The 20075-nt window shown below is 37.7% G+C and overlaps 5 protein-coding genes and 1 pseudogene across 8 annotated transcripts; 4 read left to right on the forward strand and 2 right to left on the reverse strand.

Moving 5' to 3' along the window:
* Nucleotides 1–49: 49 nt before the first annotated feature.
* On the reverse strand, nucleotides 50–1509 carry LOC110759742 (glucose and ribitol dehydrogenase-like). 2 transcript variants are annotated; one of them, XM_021961855.2, is made up of 4 exons: nucleotides 1193–1451; nucleotides 763–1121; nucleotides 328–692; nucleotides 50–242 (listed from the first exon to the last, which is right to left on the reverse strand). In XM_021961855.2, exons 1-4 carry the CDS (start codon nucleotides 1316–1318, stop codon nucleotides 220–222), a joined length of 873 nt encoding a protein of 290 aa, XP_021817547.2. In that variant the 5' UTR covers nucleotides 1319–1451; the 3' UTR covers nucleotides 50–219. The 2 variants fall into 2 exon arrangements, with proteins under 2 accessions (XP_021817547.2, XP_021817546.2); XM_021961854.2 differs by having other exon boundaries at nucleotides 50–692; nucleotides 1193–1509.
* A 590-nt stretch (nucleotides 1510–2099) lies between these two features.
* On the reverse strand, nucleotides 2100–3600 carry LOC110759744 (glucose and ribitol dehydrogenase-like). The gene is made up of 4 exons (XM_021961859.2): nucleotides 3369–3600; nucleotides 2915–3291; nucleotides 2478–2836; nucleotides 2100–2358 (listed from the first exon to the last, which is right to left on the reverse strand). Exons 1-4 carry the CDS (start codon nucleotides 3492–3494, stop codon nucleotides 2336–2338), a joined length of 885 nt encoding a protein of 294 aa, XP_021817551.1. The 5' UTR covers nucleotides 3495–3600; the 3' UTR covers nucleotides 2100–2335.
* A 435-nt stretch (nucleotides 3601–4035) lies between these two features.
* On the forward strand, nucleotides 4036–5170 carry LOC110759745 (Glycoprotein membrane precursor GPI-anchored). Its single transcript, XM_021961860.2, has 2 exons — nucleotides 4036–4241; nucleotides 4518–5170. Exons 1-2 carry the CDS (start codon nucleotides 4157–4159, stop codon nucleotides 5030–5032), a joined length of 600 nt encoding a protein of 199 aa, XP_021817552.1. The 5' UTR covers nucleotides 4036–4156; the 3' UTR covers nucleotides 5033–5170.
* Nucleotides 5171–5297: 127 nt separating this feature from the next.
* Nucleotides 5298–6355, forward strand: LOC110759746 (putative GPI-anchored protein At5g19250; annotated as a pseudogene).
* A 1133-nt stretch (nucleotides 6356–7488) lies between these two features.
* Nucleotides 7489–13381, forward strand: LOC110759738 (uncharacterized). 2 transcript variants are annotated; one of them, XM_021961850.2, is made up of 11 exons: nucleotides 7489–8589; nucleotides 8874–8942; nucleotides 9212–9481; nucleotides 9579–9890; nucleotides 9998–10066; nucleotides 10408–10872; nucleotides 10953–11021; nucleotides 11577–11741; nucleotides 11971–12187; nucleotides 12283–12627; nucleotides 12824–13381. In XM_021961850.2, the coding sequence occupies exons 1-11, from the start codon at nucleotides 7582–7584 to the stop codon at nucleotides 12934–12936; spliced, it is 3102 nt and encodes a 1033-aa protein (XP_021817542.1). In that variant the 5' UTR covers nucleotides 7489–7581; the 3' UTR covers nucleotides 12937–13381. The 2 variants fall into 2 exon arrangements, with proteins under 2 accessions (XP_021817542.1, XP_021817543.1); XM_021961851.2 differs by lacking the exon at nucleotides 8874–8942.
* Nucleotides 13382–14292: 911 nt separating this feature from the next.
* Nucleotides 14293–18370, forward strand: LOC110759739 (seryl-tRNA synthetase / serine-tRNA ligase). Of its 2 annotated transcripts, XM_088255513.1 has the most exons (10): nucleotides 14293–14560; nucleotides 14712–14782; nucleotides 15214–15375; nucleotides 15460–15565; nucleotides 15722–15915; nucleotides 16182–16285; nucleotides 16369–16552; nucleotides 16911–17090; nucleotides 17314–17507; nucleotides 17894–18370. In XM_088255513.1, exons 1-10 carry the CDS (start codon nucleotides 14428–14430, stop codon nucleotides 18027–18029), a joined length of 1464 nt encoding a protein of 487 aa, XP_088111639.1. In that variant the 5' UTR covers nucleotides 14293–14427; the 3' UTR covers nucleotides 18030–18370. The 2 variants fall into 2 exon arrangements, with proteins under 2 accessions (XP_088111639.1, XP_021817544.1); XM_021961852.2 differs by lacking the exon at nucleotides 17894–18370 and having other exon boundaries at nucleotides 14294–14560; nucleotides 17314–17687.
* The last annotated feature ends 1705 nt before the right edge of the window (nucleotides 18371–20075 follow it).

A 20075-nucleotide genomic window follows, 5' to 3' on the forward strand; every position in this document is an offset into this window, starting at 1 on the left:
CTGCAGAGCGTGGAATTGTTTTTACATCTCAAACTGACACCCAGCAACATAACCAAAACTCTTTTCATATTTTATTAGCAGAAAGCACATATACAGACCATTTCATGATCATTCTCTACATATACAACTCTTACCCTTACTAGGAAACAGAAACTAGCTAATACACTATGACTCAAAAGACCCAAAACCACCGGCCGAAAGACTCCTCCACAAACCCCATCAAGCATTCACTACAGCCCCACCTGCAAAATCACAAAATAGCCATTAAAATACAAACAAGGGTGGGTGCTCATCAGACCAAATGCATTATCACAGACAGATCATTGCCATTGGGATGGAGAACTTGGCCAGTGTAACAAGAAGAGAAAGCATTGTCAGCAAGGAAGACGTAAGCCAGCGCAACCTCATACGGCTGTCCAGCTTGCTGCATTGGCACTTCGGAGCCAAACTGTGTAATCTCCTCCTCATCGAAAGATGCTGGAATCAGCGGTGTCCAGATGGGTCCCGGAGCTACACCGTTGACACGAATGCCTTTGCTTACCAGCTGAAGAGAAAGTGCTCTAATGAATGCCACAATGGCTCCCTTGGTGGAAGTATACTCAAGCAGCTGGGCGTGTCCCTTGAAGTTGTAGGCGTTCACTGATGTTGTGCAAATTATGGAGCTGCCTTCTTTCATGTGCTTCAAAGCATGCCTAACACATTCACAGTAAAAATGTTAAGACTATGTTTGGTGTAACATTCTGGTTTTCTATTTGTATTTACCTGGTCATGTAGAAATGAGAAAATATGTTGGTTCTGAAAACCCTCTCCAAACGGGGCTCATCAATCTCTTCCACAGAGCCCGCATTGTTGATGAGGATATCGATGCGGCCATAGGCTTTTGCCACCTCCTCCACAACCTTCTTGCAGTTTTCACCATAACCCAGATCGGCTGCAAGGGCCTTGGGGTCCTTGGCATCAGAAGTCTTCACCTTTTTTATCATTTGGAGTGTGTCATTTGCGTCCTTGTCCTCCTGCTCCTTCACATATGTGAAGGCCACAGTTGCACCCTCTTGAGCAAACAGATAGCACACAGCTCGACCAATCCCAGAGTCCCCTCCTGTAATTAGCGCCACCTTCCCCTGCAAAACAAAATTATTAGCTACTAATTAATATTAAGCTCTTAACTAAGCTGAATTATATGAGATGTTACTTGGAGCTTATTGGAGGGCTTGTAATCTGGGTTTGTGAACTGAGGATTGGGGTCCATGACATGTTCTTTCCCAGGCTGAGTTCCTTGTTTCTGAGGAGGGAATTGCTGCTTGACACCAGAAGCCATTGTTCTTCCACAAACTCTTAAAATGGGACTTTTCAAAGAAGTTGCCGGAGAGTGTGGTTTAATATTCCAGTAATTTCCGAGGTGGGTTTTGGGAGAGAAGGAAGAAAAAGCTGACGATCCATTGTCACCTGTCAGGCTGTCAGTGTTTCTCTCTCTATCTTTTTCTTTTCTCTTTCCTTCGAAAAATTGGGAAAGCATGCAAGTGGTACACAAGATTTGGACAATGGGATTATATAGGGACATTGAATTTGACACGTGGCAGGGAGGCAGTGTCAACGTGTCCTGACAGTCGCATGCAGCGTGCACATCTGTGGAAGCGGACAGCTTTGTTGACATGGCCATGCCTGTAATCAAGAGGGGCTTTCTAGAGTGACCAAGATGATGGGCTAATAATATCCTCTGAAACATTGACATAACTCACACCAGAAGATCAAATCAGAGAAGGAGGAGAAAAGAGGAGGGCTTGAAGAAGAAAACTTGAATTTTTTGTCACAGCTAAACGTTTGACTGCTGCGATTGGTGTGGAAATTATTAAGATCTGAGCTACATTGCTGACTGATCTGTAAATTAGTTTGTTGTCTTCTGTATTTTAAATCTGAGTGCATCATGCATGTCGCCTTCAAACTTTTGAAGGGAACACACAGCTTCTTTTCTTTTTTTTAATTTTTTTTTTGTTCTTCTCTGCTGTGATATTAGAAATAAATGTTCATATATTTTGGGGAGTGATGTAATTAAATTATTTTAACATTCAACTTTGTAAGTCCTGCACAGAGATCATACATTTATGAACTCTTAAGTAACTTATTTGTTTTATTAGCGAAGAGTACCATACAGTATGTACATACATTTCACCTGAGCTATAATAGATACAGAAGCAGACATTTACAAATTAACCCATTTCATCACCATTCTCCGCATACACAAATCTTACCCTTACAAGAACATAGTACCAGCTACTTTATTATGACCCAAAACACAAAAAGCCACCACCTAAAAGATTCCTTCTGTCAAACCCCATCAAGCATTCACAATAACCCCACCTGCAAAATGATAAAAATTGGCAAATTTTTTAATAAATATGTAGCAAAATTACTATACAAACAAGGGTGGGTGCAGCAGCACATCAGACTAAATGTTTATATGAACAAATAGTCATTACCATTAGGATGGAAAACTTGGCCAGTATAGTAGGAAGAGAAAGCATTGGAAGCAAGGAAGACGTAGGACGGGGCAACCTCAAACGGCTGCCCAGCGCGCTGCATTGGCACTTCAGAGCCAAACTGTGCAGTCTCTTCCTCATCGAAACATGAGGGGATCAACGGGGTCCAGATCGGTCCAGGCGCCACACCGTTGACACGTATGCCTTTGCCTACTAGGTGAAGTGCAAGTCCCCTAATGAAGGACACAATGGCACCCTTTGTTGCAGTATAATCAAGCAGCTTATTATTTCCTTTGTAGGCCACCACTGATGTTGTGCAGATTATGGAGCCCCCTTCTTTCATGTGCTTCAAAACATGCCTAGCACATAATAAAAATGTTGTCAATGTCAAGGGCTTCGTTTGGTAACGCTTTCGTTTTCGTTTCGTTTTTATTTACCTGGTCATGAAGAAATAAGAAAATATGTTGGTCCTGAACACCCTCTCCAAACGGGGTTCATCAATATCTTCAACTGAGCTTGCCTTGTACTGCTCGGCACCATTGTTAACCAGAATATCAATGCGTCCATAGGCTTTGGCCACCTCATCAACGACCTTCTTGCAGTTTTCATCATAACCCAGATCAGCTGCTAGTGCCATGGGGTCTTTGGCATCAGAAGTCTTGGCCTGCTTGATCATTTGCATTGTGTCACGTGCGTCCTTGTCCTCCTGCTCCTTCACATATGTGAAGGCCACAGTTGCACCCTCTTGAGCAAAGAGATGGCACACAGCTCGCCCTATCCCAGAGTCGCCACCTGTCACTAGCGCTACTTTCCCCTGCAAAACTTAATTGTTAGCTAGTAATTAAGTTTAATTAAGCACCTATCACTATATATAACAAAAATTATAAGTACTTGGAGCTTATTGGAGGGTTTGTAATCTGGGTTTGTGAACTGAGGGGTGGGGTCCATGGCATGCTCTTTCCCAGGCTGTCTCTCTTGTTTTTGAGGTGGGAATTGCTGTTTACCACCTGAAGCCATTGTTCTTCTCAAACTTTTTAGAACAAGAAAACACTGATGATCTGCTTGTTAAGGTTCTTGATGAGGATAGTGATCAACTATATTTTGTGGTGGTACAAAATGTTGATATGGGGTTATATAGAAATTTGAATTGACAGGTGGAAGAACAGGTGGCAGGGAGCTGTTTCTACGTGTCCTGACCTTTACATGCAGAGTAAACATATGCGAAAGGGGACAGTTGTGTTGACATGGCCATGCCTGAAAAAATCAAGAGACTTCCTGGAGTGATCAGGATGGGGCTCATGACACTAGAGAAGGAAACAGAGAAAAAAAAAATGAAGTCTTGAACAGAACATAAAATTTGTCTTGAACCAAAGCCCTTGATTGTTTGAGGTAACTGATTTTTCTTCGATGTTTTTTTCTGGGTTTTGGGGGCATGCCTTTGCATGTTGTCCACGTGCTAGGCCAACTGGCCAAGCAACTGATACTTGTCAATCTGACACGAAGCTTATCGTTGTGCAATTGATCAACGCTTAAACACCTGGAAGCGCTTTCAACTCAAACCACCTCATAAAATAATCTCAGGTCTTTCACTTCTTCCACCTCTCTCTGTCTCTGGTGCATTCTTATCTAAAGCTTATTCTTTAACTTTCACAAAAGGACTTTCTGCATTAATTGAAACCATGGCCTCCCTGATCAGACTTAGCTTCTTCTTCTTTGTGCTTTTTCATGCCTTTCCCTTACTTTCTCCCTTTGTGCATGGTAGTGGTATGTGCTCACTTTCCCTTTGCCTTTCTCTTTCTTGAAGTCATTCTTTTCTGTGAGGAATTATTTGAGTTGTATATATACTCTGCTCTCTGCATGCATCATGCATGTATAGCAGGACAAGCTTGATTATTAGTTATTAGATTTTGCTAATGATATTGGACAGCTTCAGTTGGTGATTAAGTTAGTTGGAGGACCAAACTTGTAACATTTGGTATGATTTCAGACTTTATGTGGCTAACCAATTCTGAAGCTTACTACACACCTATTTGCCTGCAGATGAAGATGAGGACAATCTTCTCCAAGGCATTAACAGTTACAGAAGATCACTAAACTTGCCAGCCCTCGTCAAGAACGATAACGCAGGTTGCCTAGCAGATAGAATTGCTGATGATATAGAGGACCTGCCTTGCAGCAGCCCCACCAACGGTGCTAACATTCTGCCTAGCTCTCAGAGTCCACTTGCCAATCTTCCCAAGCACTTAAGGAAGTGCAAAATCGATGCCAACAGCACACAAGATGGGGTTATTTTGCCTGTTTGTGTGCCTAAATTGGTCCCAACTCTGGTGCTAACCAATTATACTCACTCTCCAAAATACGCAAAGTATCTGAACGATTCGAGGTTCAGTGGGGTTGGGGTTGGCTCTGAGGATAATTGGGCTGTGGTGGTTTTGGCCTCATCTAACCCAAGTGGAAACTTTGCTAATGCAGCAGGATCTTTAGTTTCAATTTTCGGTTTTGGACATTATTTGGTCTTCTTGTTGTTAGGAGTATCTCTTATCTTGGTTAGCTGAAGTTGAAGTTGTGTCTTTTGCTCTTGTTCTTGTTATGTTGTACCTTATATGCAACTTTTGGTAGTTTTAAATGAGTGTATTTTGATGGAAGGATTCAGATTGTATGTAATTCCTGAACTATATATGTTTTTATTTCAATCTGTTTTGCATTAGATATGTAATTATGCAGGCAGGGCATCTTTGTAGTCTCTCAGCTAAAAGGTACATAGATCTTAACTACGCCATTTCTGAATAAGATTTGTCAACCAGAATTCTCTAGGCAAGAGAGAGAGAGAGAGAGAGTTAGAGAAGCATCTCTATCCACTTTTCCAAGTTATGTATAATGAACAAAAAGAGATTGCACCTGGAACAACTTGGCAGCCAAGGCAACTCACAGAAAGCAAAGAATTGAGGAACAATATTCAGCTCAAAGTCTCTAAAAGAAAATCTTAACCGCAAGCCATCTTCTTATTCTTTCCCTCTGGTGTGTTTTTATGTACCCTCTTGTCACAAGGCCTTGTCCTAGCAAGCACTGAAACCATGGCCTCTTATAAACTGAGCTTGTTTCTCCTGGCGCTTATCAATTGCTTGCTCTTTCTTTCTCATCCAGCATCTTGTAATGCTATTCTCTTTCTCTGTCTCCCATTTTTCCATATTTGTTTTAGTCTGTTTGAAGAGAAACAGAAAGTGTACTTATTTCTTGGTTTGCAGAAGACGAAGACAAAATTTTCCAAGGACTTAACAGCTTCAAGCAATCACTAAAGAAGAACAGCAATGCAGAATGTCTAGCTGATGAAATTGCAGATGAGCTAGAAGACCAGCCATGTTCCAGTGCAGACGACTACGCCATAGAGCCAGGCAATGGCCCAAAATTCCCAAAATTCAACAAGCTCATCAAGAAGTGCCACATAGACATCAACACCACGACAGATGGCATCATCTTGCCCTTTTGTGTGCCCAACTGGGACCCAGAACTTGTGATAAAAAACTACACTCACACCCAATATGCCAAATATCTGAATGGTTCCAAGTACACAGGAGCTGGGGTTGGCACTGAGGATGATTGGGTGGTGGTTGTGTTGAGCACTGACACAGAAAGTGGAAGCTTTTCTGGTGCTCCTTCTTTGGCTGCAATTGGCATGGTTCAATACATGATGGCCATGTTGCTGGGGTTGTTCTTGATTTTGCTCTGCTGAATTGCTCTCCTGTTTTCTCTGATTATGTATTGGTCGAATTTGTGAAAAAATAATTATGTGATTTTACCCTACTCTTAATAACAATTGTAAGAATGTGCAACTTTTTCTTCTGATTTAAAAGTATGATGTAATTGTTTGTCGGTGCCAATTATTTCTCAGTTCTCATTCTTTTCAACGGCGAAGTTTGCACTTTCCCGACAATTTTCGTAGGGATCGACGGGACCGACAATTTTCGTAGGGATCGACCTCTCCCGGCGAAGTTTATTCTTTGCCGACAAATTTTAGCCGGTATAGACATTTCCCGGCTAGTGTGTTCTTCATGACCAATTTTCGCCACCTTCCGGCCAATTTCGCCACCTTCCGGCCAATTTATCTTAGACATAGACAACATCCTTTCATCACAAAAATAAAATAAAAAAATTAGACAACATACACATATGCTTGGGCTTAATGGTTGAAAATGACTCGAAAAAATAACAAATACTACCTTCCCATTTTTTTAAACCTTGGATTGCCATTCTTGAATAAAATCAATTTCCATTAAATGGACGCATTCATAAGAGGAGATGTCAAATGCAAAATGTTAATGGTTTATGTGTCAATTTGACATTTAAATTTGAATTTGATGGTTTATGTGTCAATTTGACATTTTGGAAAAAATTTAACTCTGGAAATGTCAAATATCGTATTATTTTATTATATTTTTAAAAGCAAATTAGACCCATATAATACATAAAGTTTTAAAAATAGAATATAATAATGGGGTTCATGATTAAAAAAATATTTGACACCAAATTTTTTAATATGTTATTTTTGACATATCTCTTCCAACCTTTAAATCCATATAGGATTTCACTACTCGGTTGGAGCAACTTTAACCTTCAATTTTTACCATTTTATGTCAATGTGGCAATTTGACATATCAATTGGAGATGCTCTAACTACGCTATCAAAGAGCGAATGAATAAATGACAAATTACTCAATAAATTCAATTAAAAACATGAATTTAATAGAATGAGATTTAAAAAACAAAAATACATTCTAATTTTTTTACCTCTAATAAAATTCATATATTTTATTTTTATTGGAAACAATGAGCTTTATAGTTAGACTATGCTAGAAAAATAATTTTTTGTCGTTAAATATCTCTTCTTCTTTTTTTTATTTAATGTATGTCGTCCAAATATGTTTAGATTTCGTAGAACTTTAGCTTAGCTTCCAACAAAAAAAAAACTTTGGCTTAGCTGTATTGGATCGATGGTCCACGTCAGACTCCCACATGCAACAAAACCAAAACCTGCGCGAAACAGAGAACACCAAAGCCATAGACACAGAGAAACAGAGAGAGACAGAGCTTCAAAGCCCTCAGAGCAATGGCGGAGGACGACGACTCCGAGGGCTTCGGAGACTTCAAGTTCGTCACCGCCGTCGATCCCAATCCCAAGATCAATGGACGAGTTTCGACCGTCTCAGATGACGATTGGGGCGACTTCGTAACCTACAATACAAGTCAGATCAAAACTCAGGCCGTTCTCTCCAATGGACTCACATACTCCCAATCACCTCCCACCCAAATACCCTACGACCCTTTCGGGTTTTTCAACATTGCAAATGGCTCGGCGCCTTCCCGACCCAACTCCGAGCCAAGCCGGGTTGACACTGAGCCCGAGAAGGTTGACAAGACTCGTTGGATGAAGCCGCAGGGAGCTCTGCCGTTATCGTTATTTGGGGAAGAGCAGGAAGAAGAGAAGTCTGGTGCGGACGAGTCCAGGGTTGGGGACGTTGCGACCGGCTTGACAAAAAATGAGGGATTTGTAAAAAACGAGTTGAATTTGAATGTGAGTAGTGTTGGGATTAACGATTTGATTGCGAATTTGTATGGTCAGAATCCAAAATTCGTAGTTCAAAATGGATCGAATTCGAATTTGGGCTCTGGTGGTCCTAATTCGACTAAAAAGGGGTTGAATTTTAGTCCCAATACGTTGGATTTGAAGTTTGATTCGCTGATTCCGAATGAAAATGAGAAATTTGGTAGTTTGAATTCGGCTTTGAATGGTTTGGATTTGAAATTTGATGGTGTAGATTCACATTCGAATTTGGGGTCTGGAACTCCTACCAAAAACGGGGTGAATTTTAGTGCCAATGCGTTGGATTTGAAATTTGATCCTCTGATTGCCAAAAAAAATGGGCAATTTGGTGGTTCGAATTTGGCTTCGAATGGGTTGGATTTGAAATTTGATGGTGTAGATTCGAATTCGAATACAAATGGGTTGAAGTTGGATTGGGAGGAAGGAAATGGTGATTTTGATGAGGAGGATAATGATGGTTGGGAATTCAAAGCTGCGGATTCAGAGCGCCAGGTTAGCAATGAGAATTTTAAGGTAAGGTGGCTTTTTCTTTGGTGATTTGATTGATCTTGTTTGTTTAGAGTCTGCACTCTGTTTGCTTTCAGAGAAAACTGTAATGAGAGGATATTAGAATTTCTCTCGCTCTGTGTGTTTTGAAATGAGTGAATTCTAGGTGGATAAGTGACGAACAATTCCATTTAGCTTTTGAATCTGCTTATACGTACTGCTTAACACCAAATGGAGCATTGGTAAAGCTATGATCTTTGCCTTTGTTTTTGGTTATTTGTTTATTATTTTGATTTCACTGTGCATATCAGGAACAAGGGGTTGTGGAAGTAGCAGGATCGAAAGTAGAATCAAATGCATTCACACACCTAGGAATCCAGGCGGGTATTGTTTTATGTTGCATGTCTTGTTTATATGTTGTTTTTGTGCCACCATTTTGAACTTTTGTTGGAAATTTTGAGCTAGTTTACATTTCAATCAGTCTTTGTTCTTCAGGGTCCAATTTGCAACTGCGCATTCACATAGGAACTTAATTTTGCCATTAAACATTGGAATATTGTGTACCATGCCATTAGAAATTAGAAATCGGATTTTCATTTGGGCCACCAAGTCTGACATATCCTAATTTGAATGTTGATGAGAATGGCAGGAAAATAGTGGGGGAACTGGACTTACTTGGGGGTTTGGAATTGATGCTCCTGAATTTAATAATGTCTCTGTTCCATCTCATGGAAATGATCAATGGGGTTTTTCATTTGATTTCAACCCAAGCCCTATAACTCAAGATAATCTTTTCTTGGATCTGCACTCAAAGAACAAGCCAAACAACGCTGAAACTGTACCCAATTCTTCTCCAGTTGATGGAAATGTGTGGGAATTCAAGGATGCACTTTCAGAAAATGGATCAAAGCATAAGTTGGTGTGTTAGTGTGATTTGGCTTTGTAGTTTTGGTCTGGTTTATTAAAATGTTAACTTTTTATGAGCATATCTTATAATACTTACTTTTTGGTTGTAGGGAGAGTCAAAGGCTGCCACCCCTTCTGGTTTAGATGTGCACTCCTTAGATGGTGTTAGTGCTCGTGCTCATAATAAGTTTTTTGCTGGATCTGATGGAATTTCTCACAAGTCTGGTGAAAATAACTTTGCATTTCCTTTCATCCCAAATTCTGGCACTGAAGATTGTATAGTCTCAGATTCATATTCCAGTGGCAAGAAAGATGACATTGCCAAAGGGTCGAGTTGTTCCCCAGCCAATGACCATGTTGAGTCTGATGACAATTTTTGGGAATTTAAGGATGCATTTTCAGAATCTGGATCAAAGCTTGAGGTAGATGATTTAGTTTGACCTTGATTTATATGCAATTTTTTATTATAAAAAGTTACATTAAAAACTTTCAACAGAAATGAATATTCATACTTCCATTTTGATTATAGGGGGAGTCAGTGATTGCCCGTAATCCTCCTACGAATATAAAACCGCCTGCAATTAGTGACGAAATCCAGGTGCTTACTCCAGATATATATTTTATTGATGAAGTTCTATATGATTTTGATATTTAACTGAGATGTATATAACCATCATAGTGAGAGCATATTGCATATTCTTTATTTATCTAAAGCAACTTTACCAGCATGGTGTTTAACGATTGTATTAGTGTACACTGGAATTCATTATTTCTTCTTTTTCTTTTTTTGGTGATGGTGGGCTATGCAAGGAGGAATTTTACAGCATCTATTCTTCGTCATAATGCTTGAACTTTCTTTAGCAAACTTTTGTGTATGTTGTTGAAGTTTCTATTAATTATGATCTACTAACTTGTAATTGTTTTCCTTCTATTTTACAGCACAATGAGGTAACATTGGAGAGTCATCGGCAAGCCTTGCCCCTGTCCATATTTGGAGACGAAGAACTGGAGACTGATGGTTCCTCAATCCATGAAGATATTTCTACTCATGCAGCTGTATCCCACCAAATAAATACCGCCAAAAGCCCTGTGCCCAATATATCCATCACTGATCTAATATCAAGCTTATACAGCCAAGTGGACCAGAACACTAATGCAACTGAAAATCCTCCGCATCCTGCCTCAACAGTGTTGGAGTCTGTTTTGGGTGATGACGATTTTGATGATGATTCCTGGGAATTTAAGGATGCTGTTTCAAGTGATCAGGACCAAACTTCTATTACTAATCTTGAATATTCACCTCCAAATTCCTTGACCAAAGTCCAGCTGGATAATCTTGTGGATTTCTATTGCAAATTGAAAGATGAATCATACTTTCTTGCACTCCGACTTCTTGACAATAAGGTCAGTAAATTGCTCTGGAGTCTGACCTTTTGTTATCAAGTTTTTAACAGTATTAAATATCTGAATGTGCATTTTGTTAGAAAGCTCAAAGTAGTGCTACTCTTTCTGGCGAAGATACAACAGTAGAGGCTTTGGAAGAGGAAATCCAGGTTTGTAGCTTTATATGACCATTTTAGTTTTATTCTTTTTTTCATTATCATTTGGGCTGTTTACTTCTCTTATGCCTATATATAACTCGATTGACTCCATGGTGCATTAGCTAATAGATCTTTCTAATAAGGAGCTTGGTTTTTGTATGAGTGCTTTTGTTAGGTTTGCAATTTCATATTTACTTCTTGTTGTAGCTATTTATAATGATCTTCATTGGAGAATAACACTCTTTCACTTGTTGTATCTTTGTGTTTATAATACATAACTCCACATTTTGATTATCTTGAGAATCATCGTAAGAGAATAGCATGAACTGTGACAATCAGAAACTGATGTTGGTGGATTTCATACTTCTATGAATAATGAAAATATTCGACTTGTGAGTAATTAACTCAATCCTTTTCTGTTACTGTTGTTTGAGATTTGAAATACACACGTGGTATTAGATGATTTAAGTTTATGCTATGGTGCTTGGTTTTGAAATGACTGGTATTGTTGTGGCTTGTAACTTTGCCAGTTACTTCTAATTAACTTTTTGTTGTCTCTTGTTGTAGAAATTATATAATGAACTGCATCAAGACGGTATGATCTCCGATCAATTCCAGTCAGGGAATCCTTCACAAAGAAATGCATGCCTTAATGAAGTTCATAAAGTTCTGAAGGATCCAAAGTTTCAAGTTCTTGAGTCAGAATATCAGTTGTCACAAAGATTGTCATTGGTATGTGTCTTGGCATTGATATGAAGTAAAATCATGAAACATTTCTCATTTGTAAATTACGCAGCAATCATCATAAAGAGAAAAGGCAGAAACAAATGCTCAAAAACACTTCCAATGTCTATCAGGGAACTTTTGTTATGTCAAATTATTCCTAACTGAAAGTTTATATTTTCTGTTTCCATTTTCAAAGGACTTGGCTTGACGCTGCTTGTATTTTGGCTTTGAATAGGCAGAGAAGGATTTGAGATCAGCAATTGAACTTTCAAGACATGCAGCATCCACGTTAAGGATTCTTAGATTGGGATCAAATGAGGAGCAATCTAATTACATTTCCACGTGGTCTCAAATAGTATCTATTTGTGCTCAAGAACTGAAACATGGTTCTTCAATTTGGATGCAATCAATAGAAAATAATGTTCAGAATCAAATATTGTCTGATCCTCAAGGTACTTTCACAAAGTACCTGTTCTTGATGACATCCCTAGTAATAATTGTCATTTCCCAAATTTTATCTTTAATTTGCTTTTTGGTTGAAACACAGGCAAGCAGTATATCCTTGCACTTGGAGAAATTTACAGAGTAGTTTTAGTTGTTGGAACCTCAGCCAAACTGTACAAGCCATGGACTCTATTACATTCTTCAGATTGTTCTAGCTTGTTTGCTCTTCTGAACGAGTGTTCTACTCTATGGTCAAGTTCGGGACTCAATGAAGCTCTCAAGAGTATTGCAGATGCAACTGATTTTAAATATGATGGAACCGTTAATGCACTGCTTGAGTCCATGACATATGTTCATCATATTGATGCATTTGCACTTCAAAACCATGTTGTTAATGGACAACAACCTACTTGTTCACTGTCACTATTAACTGCAGGAGCTGTGCCAGGTATGCAGAAATTGATTTTAGTCACCAAAGAGACAGTTAAACTAAGATATGTGAGGTGGATACTTGGTTTGCTTCATCTAGTAAATTTGGAGTTCTTTTAGCTCAAGGAAAGTGTGGTTATATATATTTACTTCATCTCTAAACTAGCTTCTGGTTTTATGTTCTCTTAATGTATTTGTTTGTTTGTATGTTTCAGGTATTAAAATGGTGGTGTGGAATGGGGAACACTTCTTATTGACGCTTGCAAACTTGTGGACAAATTTGATTAGTCCTGATCCTCCGAAATTGCCCCACTTGAGTTATAGCTGATGGGAAAAAATCATGTTGAAGTGATGAGGACTTTGTTTTGACATGTTCTTTGGCTGAGATTGCCGTTAAAATCCTTCAGTTCCCTCTGGAACATGGCCTTTAGGGTGTAACCATTGTTTTGCTGGAGTGAAAGGATGAACATCAATCAGAAAAAAGGTAGAGGCTTCTCAACATCACGATCACAAAGAAAATCTAAGTTTGGGTTATAGAAGATATAAAAGCCCGTCGGCTGCTCGGTTTAATCGTACCAAGTTCTGATCCAAATTCTTGTATTTTGAGCGACATTCTTTTTCTGGGAGCTGTTGTACAATAGAAATTTGGATGTAGAAAATGTTTGTATTGTAGTTGTGTATGTTTGAAACTGGCTGGGTGAATAAGAAAGCATTCACATACCCAGTAATAGAATTTTGAAACGAGGAAGAAAATAGGGTTCTCCAATTTCCAACTTTGTTTTTTTTTATTGTGTTGAGAGTTCACACCACGAAAAGGAGGTGTCAACTGATTACTAGTCAAAAAGCTTATTTCTTGGTGCAAATAGAACTTTACAAAAAAAAATTTATCTTCTTTTTTAACTGTGTTCTTTTGCTCATCAGTGAACCTCTAATTAACATAAATATCGATTAATTATTCTACAAAAAAAAAAAATTTCGGTTAATTACAGGTGGCAATCAAAAATCAGATTCTTAAGAAAATCTATATATATAAAGCAAAAGGCAGAGAAAGGTGAAACATTCAAAATACCAGAAAATGCCTTTGGTTAATTCAAACATTAAGAATTGAAATTATTAATTAAATGAGGATAATATAGTAAATTTACATTTTTTTATATATTAAAAAAATAAAAATAAAAACAAAATTAGATAATAGGTCCTACTTTTATGGAACATAACTACTCATGTCATCTTTTCTTAATTCTAAAAATTAAATTTAAAATTTAAAAAAAAACCAATTGGCACATGCGTGAGCATGTGCTAAGGGGCTAGTAATAATAATAAGAAAGTTTTGTTTTTGTATAAACATTAATATCGATTAATTAACAGATATTCACCTACCAGACCTAAGTCAATTTCTCGTCAAATAGAATAACGAACCCAAAAAAAAAAAAAAACTTGCCTGAATTAACAGTAAAAAAAGGTAATGATTTCTCCACTCTAATTTTATCCACTTACACTCCTCTTTTAGTTATAAAATGGAGTGTAAGTGGATAAAATTGGAGTGAGAAAATCACCACTCTAAAAAAAGAGGTGAATCCGACAAAAATCGGGTCAAATGGGCCCAAAATCACCGGCCCAGTCTGTTTTTTTTTCCTCCATTTTTTTAGGAGAAAAAAAGAAAAAGAAGATATTAGGGTATTCGCTTACCACTATCAGTAACAGAGTATACAGTTTATTCTTTGCTTGCGTTGTTTTTCTGCAGCTCCCAACTCCTTTCGGTTCCAATTTGCATCCATAGATAATCAGACACTCGGAGTAGCAAGCAGAGGTAGAGAAAATGTTGGACATCAATCTGTTTAGAGAAGAGAAGGGCAACAACCCCGAAATCATCCGCGAATCTCAACGCCGTCGTTTCAAGGGCGTCGAGATCGTCGACGAGGTCATCCAGCTCGACAAAGAATGGCGTCAGCGTAATTTCTTTCTCTCTAAAAGCCCGAGCTTTTTTCATTTGGTTCAGAAAACCTGAGCTTTTTTTTTTCATTTGCTTAAGAAAGCCTGACCTTTTCATGAGCTTTTAGTATTGAAGTTTTGATTGTTCTGGTGATTATATTTAAATGTTAGGTCAATTCGAGCTCGAGAATCTTCGGAAAGAGTTCAACAAGATCAACAAGCGAGTTGCTCAACTAAGGATTGTCAGTATTTCATCTTCCTCTTGATTTTTTTAAAAATTTATTTTCTTCGTTTCCTAAATTTTCTTTAATTATTGGATAGATTTCTGAAAATTGTTCTCGAATCACTAAGTTTAAACAAAAAAATTAGAAGATTGATTTTCGACTGCACTTGTAGGCATGTGAATGCAATGCAGACTCCTTTGCCTACTCACATATGACAATTGAGTGTGGAAACTTAATTAAAATTGTGCTTCCCAATCCTAGAAAGGTCAATAGTAATTTGAATAAGATTTCATTCCCTCTTGCTCTGGAAAATAAAAACAGATTCTTTTAGTGCCATCAAATGCAGCTTGATTTTGTTTTCTTTAAGTTGGTATGTTTCTGTATTGAGTTCTTGGATTTTGTTATTTACGGATGATGCAACTGAATTTTATAATTTTCTGGGATAAAAGGCTGGCGAGGATGCAACTGACGTGATTAAGGACACAGAGGAAAATAAGAGGTTGGCGGCAGAGAAAGAAGTTGAAGTTAGAGAAGCTTTAACACAGTTGAATTCAAAATTGGAAGTCATTGGAAACCTTGTGCATGATTCGGTTCCCATCAGTAATGATGAGGTAGTGATTTGGCACATTGATTGTGCTTTTACCATGGCTCTATGTAATGCTTAGTCTGATATATGGTGTTATTATGTGTTTTAGGAAAATAATGCTGTGATTAGATCATGGGGTGAGAAGCGAATGGAGCCAAAACTAAAAAATCATGTTGAGCTTGTTGAGCTTCTTGGGATCGCAGACTTGAAAAAAGGTATTGAGTCCACTCGGTTTCTTGGTCTATGAGGTTTGAAAAAGCTTGGAAAATTTATGGATAGTTTAAGTTAACATGGCATGGCATGGATAATCTCTATTGCCTAATTACACAGTAGCCTTTTTTTTAAAAACTCAATCTGCTTAAAATGTATAGGTGCTGAAGTGGCCGGGGGTAGAGGTTTTTACCTGAAAGGTGCTGGTGTACGCCTTAATCAAGCTCTGATAAACCTTGGTCTTGATTTTCTTGAGAAAAGGGGATATACAGAATTGCAGACTCCATTTTTTATGAGAAAAGATATCATGGCAAAGTGTGCTCAATTAGCACAATTTGATGAGGAACTTTACAAGGTAACGTTTGTAATTGCCAACATTTTTTGTGTGGGCCATATAGAGTTTGTTCATTTGCATGATTTTTGTTGTATTCGTGAAGTTCTGTTTTTCATTAATAAATAGACGGGCTTTGTTTGATGATTAACTTGTCAAGAGTCTGGAATTGCTTGGTGTCGTGGATGTTTTTCATTTGAAATTACAAATGAATCCGTCATTGGAATCATCGTTCCTACATTTTGTTTGCCTAATGTGAGGATGACGTTGATTTAGTTGGTGTGGAACAGGTAACCGGTGAAGGTGATGACAAATATCTGATTGCTACAGCTGAACAGCCACTTTGTTCATATCATATAGATGATTGGATCCATCCATCGCAGCTACCCTTAAGGTTGTAACATCTTGCTGGAAATTTTGGCTATAAATGAGTGAGTTGTGTGTTCTGTTCATTAAACTTTAGGATTCTTTCCTCAGATATGCTGGATACTCGTCTTGTTTCCGTAAAGAAGCTGGTTCACACGGTCGAGATACCTTGGGAATTTTTAGAGTTCATCAGTTTGAGAAAGTTGAACAGTTTTGTATTACAAGCCCAGATGGAAGTGATTCTTGGGAAATGCATGAGGAAATGATCAAAAACTCTGAGGATTTTTATAAAATGGTATCATATCCTTTTCCCTGATCACTTTTTTATTTCCTTTGCTTATATATTTTTAATATCTGTTGAGTCTGGAAAGTATTGTTCAGTGATCAGGTGACTTTTGAATGTCAAATGGCATTTGTAGCACATTGAACTGATTTAAGTTTACTCTCATTCTACTTTTAGGGAGGAAAATGGTTATAATGCATGTTTGTGCATGTCTGTAATTGTATAAGTCGGAGCTTGACACACCAGCAATCCCTGCTTATTGTAAAATAAAGATGGATACCTTTTTATGGATCCAATTAATGTTGATGAACATTTTCTGTTTAGTAGTGTCATTACTAAACTTGATCAATTTGAATGTTGCGATTTTCAGTTAAACCTCCCCTATCATGTAGTCGCAATCGTTTCTGGTGCTTTGAATGATGCCGCAGCAAAGAAGTATGATCTGGAAGCATGGTTCCCTGCATCTCAGACATACAGAGAATTGGTCTCTTGTTCAAACTGTACAGACTACCAGTCAAGAAAACTAGAAATTCGATATGGGCAGAAAAAGGTAGGTCCTGAGTCCTCTTTGCTGCTGATCGTATGTCTAATTTAACATAAATATTTTGGTTATGGGTGCCTTAAGAAATTTAATTGGGTAAGAAAATAAGTGACTTTTACACTGGGTCATATATAACTGTCTGGTCTGCACATTCCACTTAGAAACTGCACGGACAATTGCATTAAGCTGCATTTTTCTATATTAACCTTGCTGTGTTTTTGTGCTTTTGCAGAGCAATGAGCAGACAAAGAAATATGTTCATTTATTGAACTCCACTCTTACCGCGACTGAGAGAACCTTGTGCTGCATTCTTGAGAACTACCAGAGGGAAGATGGTGTGGACATACCTGAAGTTTTACAACCTTTCATGGGCGGAAAGACCTTCCTACCTTTCAAGAACAAACCGGCCCCTGAAGTCAAAGGGAAGAAATCAAAGGCCTAAATTCATAATTTTATTTTGAGTTTTCAATGAAGAATAGGTCAATGAGATTAGTTCATGATATTGCATACGTAAACTATTGTGATGATTGTTTTGAGAAACTGTGAAACCCAAATTCCATATCTTGAAGTTGATGTAATGAATTTTAAAAGTTTGGCACTTGTTTAGTCTTGGTTTGACTGCTGATTTGCACCTTTATATCAATAAGATGTACCCTTGTGCTGCAAGAAGTCGTCGGTACAGAAAGTTTTATCAAATTAATATAAGTTTTTGCAGGGGATTTTAGTTTAATATCCGGAGGGTACTTGTTATTCATAATGTAATGATCAAGTCGCCCCATTTCTGAAATGATCTATTTTGGCTTCTGCAGGGTACGCAACCTTATTCCTTTGAAACAAGCTGGTCCACAATTCTCATCTTCTTCTTCAATCATGAAACTGTTTGAAAAGCCATTCTTCAACTTGGCCCGGCGCTTTGGGTTAAAAAGACTTTGCATGATGTTGAAATGAGAAGAACTCAAATTCTTTTTTGAGTTACTTTTCAATTGCACCAAAATAAAAACTCTGAGCCCACAAATTGGAAATTTTGCATTATCAAGGGATTAAATCTTGGAAACTATTGCATCTGCAATCTTGTTTTTGCTCTAAAAAGTCAAAGAACCATGACTTTGGAGCACCGCACGTACACAATGTGGCATCAATTTAAGATTATATTTCTTGTCCACAATTGTACGGAGATTCTCATTTCTCAGCTGATATGATCTTCTCTATTTGCTAGTTTGTAATTGTATGGTTGCTTCTTTATTTTTCTTTATTGGATAATGAAAACCAGCTAAGCTTTTATCACTGAAGTTGAGGACAATAAGATTTTCAAGCAATTAGCCCATTCGTCATATTGATAAATTTTTTTAGTCTCTCCCTTAGAAAGATACGAGTCCAAGCACAGTCATTCCCATCATTTAGAAATTCTTGTATACAACAATCTTCTCACAATAATTAATCTGAGATGGCTTCGATGCGTTCGATGCGAGAAAGTAGTTAAAAAATAAAATACAACGAATAGACGAAGTAGGTAACCGAATGAGGATAAGGCATTGTGGCATTGCAAGTTTGCAACTATGAACTATGCATTGACACCCAAATTCATTATCTCTTCATAATCACCATTACAGAGCTATACTTAAACAAGAGAATTTGGCCCATCTTGTGGAAAAATGTATATAGTCAGTGCTCGAACCTGATAAGCAATGACCCAAAATGATATTTATACTTGATTTGCAGTACACCATAAACTCACATTTGCCAATACTTATTTCACACAAACCTATAAATTTAAGGTTCTAAAAGTACCTAAAAAAAGAGTTTTAGGTACAGGAAAACTAAAGAAAAATAATAATTCTCTATCATCCAATAGATATTGGTAGGTTATGTACAGGAGAGCTAGCTTCTACACAACATACCTGTTTCTGAACCTACCTATTGTGCAATGGGTCAGGAGAAGAAGGCACTTGTCTGTTGATTGTTGCAAAAAAGCCTTCATCTGTAGAATTACTGGAGCTTTTCCTCTGAAGAACTTGAGGCTTCTCTGGATTTTCCACCTTCTCATTTAAACATCTAGCTCCAGAAACTCCATTGTATAAACCTGAGATGCCCAGGAAGATCAACAGAAGACCAATAACTTGATTCCTTGAGATGAACATGGACATGAGCAGCATGAGCAGAACTTCTGTGGATCCAAAAGTATTGTTTTTGTCTCTGTTCAGCTTCTCTTTAAGCCAACATGTGGAGAATATAAAAATCAGACTTTTGGGTTTCTTTTTGTGTTGAGAGAGAGAGAGAGAGCTTTTGGACTTTGGACATGTTGAGGAAGGAAGCTGGCAGGTTTTAAAGGCAGGCCCGGAGAGAAGAACTCCAACTTCAAATGTTTGCTTGTGTGTGTGAATATGTAATTGGTGAGATTCCCAAGCATAAAAACTAAACTATATGATAGGAGAGTGAGACTTTAACTGGTGGTTTTGTGATTGTTGTTTGACTGGTTGTGTGACTTGTGTCTTACACCACCAATGAACCCTTCATTTGTTTAAGAAATTGTTTCACATTTCCCAATTACCAAACCAAACAACATATGTCATTCACTCATTATTTATTATTTACTATAGCTTAAACTTGAAATTTAATCTAATTACTTAATTTTAAATAGAACATATTATTTCATTTTGGGGAAATAAAGGGTATTTCAGAAATTTTCGATAGGGGCACATTGATAATGTTTCAAGTCATATTCAAACCAACCAGTCCAACCAAAAATATACAATGTGCTTGCTATAAAACTAGTTGTAATCAAAACCCTAATTTCAGGATCTTGGTTTTGACTCTTGATTTTGGTTGTCATCAGTTTCTTCATTCAAATGTCTAAACTAGTAAATGTGCTAGTGTCCATGTGAATATATGCAATTTTCTAGACTAATGGTACATATTTTTTCGATTTATTAATCGTCGTTTAATTTGTTAATTACGTTTGCGTTTCAGAAAACTAGGGGTTTGCCCTTGCCTTTT

This window comes from Prunus avium, chromosome 6, assembly GCF_965620075.1.
Source record: "Prunus avium chromosome 6, drPruAviu1.hap1.1, whole genome shotgun sequence".
NCBI lineage: Eukaryota > Viridiplantae > Streptophyta > Magnoliopsida > Rosales > Rosaceae > Prunus > Prunus avium.

Excerpts from the sequence above, each read along its gene's own strand:
- LOC110759742 (XM_021961854.2), bottom strand. The coding sequence starts at position 1,318 with ATGGCTTCTGGTGTCAAGCAGCAATTCCCTCCTCAGAAACAAGGAACT. Across the intron at positions 1,122-1,192 it reads AGCCCTCCAATAAGCTCCAA|GGGAAGGTGGCGCTAATTAC; the intron begins GTAACATCTCAT and ends TTTGTTTTGCAG. Across the intron at positions 693-762 it reads TCTCATTTCTACATGACCAG|GCATGCTTTGAAGCACATGA; the intron begins GTAAATACAAAT and ends TGAATGTGTTAG.
- LOC110759744 (XM_021961859.2), bottom strand. The coding sequence starts at position 3,494 with ATGGCTTCAGGTGGTAAACAGCAATTCCCACCTCAAAAACAAGAGAGA. Across the intron at positions 2,837-2,914 it reads TCTTATTTCTTCATGACCAG|GCATGTTTTGAAGCACATGA; the intron begins GTAAATAAAAAC and ends ATTATGTGCTAG. Across the intron at positions 2,359-2,477 it reads CCAAGTTTTCCATCCTAATG|GTGGGGTTATTGTGAATGCT; the intron begins GTAATGACTATT and ends ATCATTTTGCAG.
- LOC110759745 (XM_021961860.2), top strand. The coding sequence starts at position 4,157 with ATGGCCTCCCTGATCAGACTTAGCTTCTTCTTCTTTGTGCTTTTTCAT. Across the intron at positions 4,242-4,517 it reads TCCCTTTGTGCATGGTAGTG|ATGAAGATGAGGACAATCTT; the intron begins GTATGTGCTCAC and ends ATTTGCCTGCAG.
- LOC110759738 (XM_021961850.2), top strand. The coding sequence starts at position 7,582 with ATGGCGGAGGACGACGACTCCGAGGGCTTCGGAGACTTCAAGTTCGTC. Across the intron at positions 9,891-9,997 it reads AATCTGGATCAAAGCTTGAG|GGGGAGTCAGTGATTGCCCG; the intron begins GTAGATGATTTA and ends TTTTGATTATAG. Across the intron at positions 10,873-10,952 it reads TCCGACTTCTTGACAATAAG|AAAGCTCAAAGTAGTGCTAC; the intron begins GTCAGTAAATTG and ends GCATTTTGTTAG.
- LOC110759739 (XM_088255513.1), top strand. The coding sequence starts at position 14,428 with ATGTTGGACATCAATCTGTTTAGAGAAGAGAAGGGCAACAACCCCGAA. Across the intron at positions 14,783-15,213 it reads GAGTTGCTCAACTAAGGATT|GCTGGCGAGGATGCAACTGA; the intron begins GTCAGTATTTCA and ends CTGGGATAAAAG. Across the intron at positions 15,376-15,459 it reads TTCCCATCAGTAATGATGAG|GAAAATAATGCTGTGATTAG; the intron begins GTAGTGATTTGG and ends TATGTGTTTTAG.